A 7,500-nucleotide genomic window follows, 5' to 3' on the forward strand; every position below is an offset into this window, starting at 1 on the left:
CAGAAAATAAGGGCAAGATTTAATCATTTGTCAAAGGCCAGGGAAACTAGCAATTAAGCTTTGCACTCTAGTAAAGGCTAACAACTGTATTACTAGTGTGCAACAAATTATTTACTATTGTGCAGATACCAATATTAATTTATGCAACCTAAAATAAATAAATATATATATATTATATATATGACACACACACACAATGTATGCAAAAAGGATTTTAAATAGTATGCAGATTATTTAAGTTATCATACCAAACTTTATGAAGACATACCAGTAAAATTCAAACCACGTCTTATAACATTTCTACTACACATTATGTCCATTGTACTCATGTACAAGATAATGACATTCCCTCAAGACATTAACAAATTCAAAGAGGAAAATATGTAGAAAAAGGAATGAATGAAAATGACTATCTTCATTAAAAAAAGACTGAGGTTTTCCCCCCATTATATTTCTATCAAAAATATGTCTGAATATACGTTAAAAAACAAATACATTTCTTGCACTACAAATATTCCATCTCATTCACACCTTTTCTACATTTGTTGCAATGAAGATTAGAAAATATGCTCTTACCAGCCAACTCCAAAACCTCAGCAGCAAGGTACTCCATAACTGCAGCCAGGTACACTGGAGCACCAGCTCCTACGCGTTCCGCATAATTTCCCTTGCGGAGAAGTCTATGGATCCTACCAACTGGGAACTGAAGGCCAGCACGGCTAGACCTGGACTTTGACTTGCCCTTCACCTTGCCTGCAGTTAAGAAAGGGAATCAATGGATATTACTATTGAGACAACTTCATAAAAGGTATGAAAGCAGTCTTGTATCTTATCTGTATTGAATAAGTCTGGGCAGGAAAGAAGCTGGGAACAAAATCTGATATATGCAAAACTCAAAGGGTCTGAAGTAGAAAGAATTCAAATAAGCACAGGTAACTGACTGCCAAGCATCACACAGAAAATGGAAGCAAGAACAAAGGACTAAGCAATTAGGGTAAATGCCCAAAAGAGCACTTCCACAGAAATGAACTGGAGCATTATTCACTACTAAAAATCATTTCATTAAGGGATATGGGCGCAATCAAAAGGGGTACTTGCAGAGATTCAAATACTGCTCAAATAAAAGCAACATTTTTAACTTCCAGAAATCATTTTACTTTGCTACCATTCAGGATTCTTGTTACACTAAAGGGATAATCTGGAAACAAAGGCTGAGCAGAAAAAAACTAAAGTTATGGTTTCCAAGTAGAATGCAATGAAGATAAAAAATTCACCCTATACAATCTGCCAATCTTTAGCAAGCAATGCCACAGCCTCCATGCTCTGTGCTTGGGCCAGCAATATACTAAACTATGTAATTAATGCACGATGAGAGCATGTTGAATTTTCAGGCAAGTTGAGGCTTTTGCAAGACCATGTGGTGGTAAGGTGGTCTTGGCCACAATTTAGAGATCACTGCTAGATGTATTTTAATCAAGAATTGCTCACCGAGGCTTTTATTAGGCACCCAACACAGCATTCTTCCTTCCATCCCTGCACATGGTAAACAAAGCTTTTTCATAATACTACAGACTTAATTTCTATTGAATAATGCTAGGCAATTGCAAGCCTACGCTTCTACATATACTGAGAGCAAATACAACTGTAAAATCACCGAATTGTAATAGATAAAGTATTAGGAATTTTTGGCCAAAAGTTCACGAGGTTTTAGTCTCGATCCTCTACTCCATATGTTCGGCATCTAAACAAGTCAAGAAATTGTCCCACTCCTGCAAAGGCGGAGCTCGGCCAAATGAACATCCAAGAGCCACGGCATTCCGCATTCCCCCCCCAAGTCTACTTTACCGAAGCTGGTCTCTGGATGGGAAGAGAAATCCGCACATTCTTTAAGAAACGCTCCTCGAACTCCGAAGAAAGCGGCTGTACGCAAATTCAAAGAGCAATTCCGGCCTTCATTTTGACTGCTAACGTCTAGGGAAGCGAATGCGCGCGACAAAATCCAATCAAGTCCCCAATCCCGTCTTAGCAACACTTAAAGAGATATATATTCCCAGCAAGAATTTTGAATCTCCGCGGTCCAGTAAACTCGATTAAAACGCCAACGAACATTTGAGAAGCCGAAAATCTATGCTTCTCTCTCTTTATATATATTTTGTTACATTCTTCTTTACTTACCTCCCTTGCCACGGCCAGACATCTTTGAATATCACGTAAAAACGAGAAAAACTAAGGAAATTTGCGTGCTTTCTCGTCGGTTTCGAGGTCTTGTCTGGCCTGCCTTCGGTTCTTCATCCGGTATTGTTGGTATTTTCAAGCGTCAGCCAATCCGCATCTCTCCCCTGAGCAGCTCCACCAATCAGGATGCAGGCAAGCCAGATGGACTAATCAGCGGTGTTCTTTTTGGCGGGTTTTCGGAATCTGACCAATACAAAGGCAAGAACTTTTGATCACATCGGCAAACATAAGTCTTGTAAGAGTTTTAAATATTGGGAAGTATATGATTATCATGGTTATAAAATAATTGGTACATTTTTTTTACGCAGTTTTGATAATTGAATTTCATATGAAATGTGTATTTTACATACCGGTTTTGCATTAAAAAAGGAAAATCTTACATGTACAACACATGGTTTTATGTTCGGTCATAATAATTTATATCTTAAAAATACTTTGATATAATTTGTGTATCTTATTTTTGACAAATACACTTTAACTTCCAAGATTAATCTGATGTTTACAAGTCATGCCCGGAGGCATACTTTTGTAAACAACCCGAAAGCTGAGAATACCGGCCTCACCCACACGGCTCCCTTATTTGTGCGCAAACTAACTTATGCTTTTGGATCTTTTTGGATTAACGAATTGTAAAGTTGAGAGCAACCACGATTTACTATAGCAATCGAGTGATAAAAAACGAAAGATGAACGTGGTTGTCATGGCAACGGAGACGCTATTGGGTGTATTTGGAATCGACGTCAGAACTGACCAGCTGAAACCAGGCTTTGGTATTGTCATTTTTCTTTCTTTCTCCAAAGTTTAGGTGATTTGGTTGAATGGGTATAATTAGATAGATAAACTGTTTGTTTGAATTCCTTTGAACTGTTTGTATGTCTGATCCGTAAGTAACTGTATTTAAGATATTTATGAATCGCATTTTTTTCGAGAGGAAGTGCTGTTTATTTATCATATGTCAAATGTTATCTCTCGAAGTAGAGCAGGAAGTGGCCATATCATAGGAATTATTTGCAGCATTTTAGGTATAGTTTCAGTTTCACACAGCCATATGATACAAGACAAACTTTGTGTTATGGCCGGTATGATAAAATTTTGAACACATTTCATGTGGCATTTCCTTCCCAAGTTGAAGATAACAAAGAATTGAAACATTAATACTTTAGTATATATTTACATAATAACTGCTCTGAGATGGGGGAAATCTACTGACATCATCATATAATAGGAAAAAACTTCTCACTGATTCATAAAATGCTCTGTGCAATCAATGAATAATATAAGAAAGGAAGAAAATGGGCCAAAACAAATACCATGCAGGGACTTTGTTCATGGCAATTTGGTGGGGGTCTGGCAGCAATGCCAATTTTTTAGTTTCATACAGCCATCCAATCTTGTAATTTTTATTCAATATTTCAATTATCAATACTATAATATGCCTGAATCATGTATTATTTTCTGTCTCAAATGATAAAAATGAAAGTATTCGTAATGTTTATGAAGTGGACTTACCCCACTGATATTAAGTCTCCATTACTCCTCAAACATCACTGTATGAACCAAAACCTTCCTAACCCAGGGGCTTCATCCATTCAGTCATCACACCACATTTTCAGCCTTTTTTGTCTATGCACATTATTTATTTATACATTATTTCATGTATTAATGAGAGTATCTTTTCTCTTTTTATTAATATAATGCCATTACATTTTCCTTTAATCATATATCCAAAATATTACTTGTTACACAGCTATCTTATTATCAACTTGTGAAGGTAGTACCATATGAAAAGTCCTATTTTTAGTCATTCTGTCCATTAAAGGCAAATTTTACCTTGTACTACATATCCATGGGAAACTGAAACTATTCGGCAAAGCCATGGGTAAGAAGGATTTTGGTGCTTGCTAGGATGTTTGTGGATTCCTAGTTCCCTCAAAATTGTTGGCTGGAATAATAGGGATTTTCTAGTCTCAAAAATGCAGTCACTTTGTAAACCATTACCAATTCTTTCATGCTATGAGGAAACAATAGATATATGAATATTATACTGTAAATAATTAAATCAGAAGTAATAATTATAGGGTTGCATGGCTGTCTGGAACAAATAAAAAAAAAATCCATATTTTGCATTGAATACATATATCTAGATATAAAATGTATATTGTATCATTCTTTGTCCTCATTGTTTTCATTAGTGTCTAGATATCTTGACTTTTAAGTTCTATATTTTCAGAGATGATTGTGTCATTATGCATCAATCTAATACTGTCAGTGGTGGGGCTAGGTGCTGTCATCAGAACTATCCCTGCTGTTGCTGCCATGTTTATAAATGCTGGCTTGTTTGGAAAAGATCTCTGCAAGAAAGATCGTGAAAAGAAAGTGTAAGTTAATTTCATCATTTACTTTAATGCAGATTTGAGTAATTGTTCAGAATGAGAAAGCATGAAGCATTTCCATGGCTTGCAAACTTTGTGCACTGACAATGACCAACAAAATTTCATGTTTAAGTATAAATCACCAGGGAAGTCAACACGTTCTGTAGAACTAAACTTCATATGGTGGAGGTTTGCTTGCTTTGCTGGAGTGAATCACAGTGGTCATAGCATTGCTGGACTTAGTGGCATGAATATAGGTTTGAAAAAATTGATAAGTGACTGTATCCTTACTTTCACTGCAGCTTATTCTTTCCTTTATGCCCATTACTTTGTTTATCTCAATCATAGTCCCATTCTGAACAGTTACTAAAATTAGCATGCTAGTTGATTTTAATCAAATTTGCACACAGTAACAATAAGTACTGAAGCATTAATTCACAAAGATTTTTTCCCCCTGTTTGATGAATAATGATATCCAACAGGCCTGAGTCAATGGGTATGGTTAGTGGTCTAGTCTTCCTCATCATCATGTTTCTGTTCCTGGGAGTACCATTTGGTCAGCATTTTATGAACCCAGAGACACCCTTTCCGCATACAACATTTACAGAGTACTTGACATCTCTGCTCTCTATATGCTGTATGCTGTTTCTCGGCTTTGCAGATGATGTCCTAAACTTGAAGTGGAGGTGAGTGAATGACTGTATCTAATAATTGAAACCAGCCTAGAGATTCTTGATAATAGTGGTAATAAAAAGCATTGATTCTTTAACTTTGATTGGTATAATAGGAATTATAAGTTATTCCTCTCCTGGGTGTGTGATTTCATATATGCTTTACTCTATACCATAGTCAATGTATTTAATTTAATATTTTCTGATTTCAGATTCAAATTAGTACTTCCCACTTTAGCCTCACTTCCTCTATTAATGGTTTACTACATCAATCTTGGTTCAACAACAGTTGTTGTTCCAAAGCCATTGCGAACTTGGATTGGATTAACATTGAACATTGGTAAGCAGTTGATCATCCAGCACATTAGGCCCAGTACACAGGAAAGAGGGCAAAGGCAGGCAAACTTGGTTACCAAATCACAATCCAAAGCAGGCACAGATAAATATGCCATAAGTAGAGAATTAATCCATATAGCTGTGTCTGTAAAATACCCCAAACAAGTTCAGACCACAACTGGCTGGAATACTGTGGACATATAGAGAGTTTCCTTTAGTTGGCACATCTAGGTGCGTAGGATTAACTGCTAGATCTGACACCATTGTTTGTTGTCAGGTCTGAGCCTGTCAGTTTCTTGCTTATGACATTATCAGTGCCCATTCCCACTGCCCATTAGGATCTGGTGATACTTTTGCTGTATGGTCACTATCCATGATGTGGGGCCTTGGGGCGTTTTCCCCAATCTCCCACCCTCCTATCTTTGTCCTTAACCAGTAGCACAAACTCACTGTAGCCCAGACTTAGGCTTATTTTTAAGGGAGTTACTCTTTAATTTTCCATTTTATTTTGATATATAGGTGATTGACAGTTATCTTATTCTCAGACCTTCAAATGATATAATAAATAATCAGTCTATACATAAATCATAAAGAGATTCAACGAAATTAGGATGGATAATTTTATTGACATATTACTATGAAAAATACCATTAGTTTCTTTACTGGCATTGTTGTAAGGCTTCTCAGATATATTCACACATTTAGTCTTCTGCTAGCATTTATAACACTGTAAAATAGAGATAAAAGGCATTCATGTAATCCTAGGTCTGAATTTGTTTATTTAACTATACTGTGAGTATGATGATCTGCATGTAAATATTGCCTTTTAGCCAGTGAGTAAGAGAGTGGGTTGTTCATTAACAATAAAAGACATACATACACCCAAAATAACAGATACATACATGCTCAGGATTGAATATGCCTATTCAGCTTTAATGCAAGTATGAAATTATGCATAAAAATATTACTTACTGCAGATGTTAGTTTTAAAGTTAGTTCTTTTTTTTGTCTCCAGACACTTAGTACAATGTTTATATGGATGTAAATATAACATTCTGGTGATGTAAGTGGTAAAATTAGCTATTTTTTCTATTTCCAGGCCCACTGTACTATGTGTACATGTCCATGCTTGCAGTGTTTTGTACAAATGCCATCAACATTTATGCTGGCATAAATGGGCTGGAGTGTGGTCAGGCAGTAGTGATTGCTGGGTCTGTGATAGTGTTCAATATTGTGGAGTTAGGAGGGTACCAGGCCGAGTTTCATTATTTCTCGCTTTGCCTCATCATTCCATTCACAGCATCAGCACTAGGCCTGTTTTATCATAATCGGTAAGTTTGCTATCATTCTTGAATTTTGTATGCATATATCTATATATATATATATATATATATATATATATATATATATATATATATATATGAGTATATATATATACATATATGAGTATATCCTTTTCTTTTCCTTTTTTTTTTTCTTTACATATTTATTTAGTTAAATGAAAGGATTTTTTGCTGCAATATGTAGTACTGAGTAATGAGATTGTAATTTTATAAATATTTGTTTTATTTTTGATTTATGAAATATATACACACTATATTTGCATAACATGTAAATTATTGTGTGAAAATTTTTTCTTCTGTTTCAGTAAAATGTATAGAATGAAAATTGCTGTGCTTGTGCTTTTTCACATTCAGATTCAGTTAGATATTTCCCCCATTTTGCATTTCTTTTTTAGAGTCAATCTAATAAGTTTGCTGTTTTTTATTTATTTGTTATTTTTTCATATACTATACATTGTAATTTTTGCCCATGCACTAGGCATACCTTTTTCTTTTAAGCAGGATCTGGCACTTTTAATGTTTCGTAAAGATATATCACTGAAA

At 35.2% G+C, this 7,500-nt stretch overlaps 2 protein-coding genes across 3 annotated transcripts in view; one reads left to right on the forward strand and one right to left on the reverse strand.

Annotated features, from left to right (window-relative positions):
• Positions 1-2,328, reverse strand: part of LOC125041844 (histone H2A-like) — a 3,436-nt gene extending 1,108 nt beyond the window's left edge. Inside the window, exons 1-2 of the mRNA XM_047637186.1 lie at positions 2,176-2,328; positions 577-753 (exon numbers count right to left, since the gene is read on the reverse strand). Coding sequence (XP_047493142.1) covers positions 577-753; positions 2,176-2,197 — 199 coding nt within the window. The 5' untranslated portion in view covers positions 2,198-2,328. The remainder of the gene's footprint in view (positions 1-576; positions 754-2,175) is intronic.
• Positions 2,329-2,733: 405 nt separating this feature from the next.
• Positions 2,734-7,500, forward strand: part of LOC125041830 (UDP-N-acetylglucosamine--dolichyl-phosphate N-acetylglucosaminephosphotransferase-like) — a 7,345-nt gene continuing 2,578 nt past the window's right edge. The window contains exons 1-5 of one of the 2 annotated variants that reach the window (XM_047637167.1): positions 2,734-3,005; positions 4,466-4,613; positions 5,090-5,293; positions 5,491-5,618; positions 6,714-6,945. In XM_047637167.1, coding sequence (XP_047493123.1) covers positions 2,921-3,005; positions 4,466-4,613; positions 5,090-5,293; positions 5,491-5,618; positions 6,714-6,945 — 797 coding nt within the window. In that variant the 5' untranslated portion in view covers positions 2,734-2,920. The other variant, XM_047637176.1, reaches the window with a different exon arrangement.

The sequence above is a fragment of the Penaeus chinensis genome, chromosome 3 (assembly GCF_019202785.1).
Source record: "Penaeus chinensis breed Huanghai No. 1 chromosome 3, ASM1920278v2, whole genome shotgun sequence".
Classification (NCBI taxonomy): domain Eukaryota; kingdom Metazoa; phylum Arthropoda; class Malacostraca; order Decapoda; family Penaeidae; genus Penaeus; species Penaeus chinensis.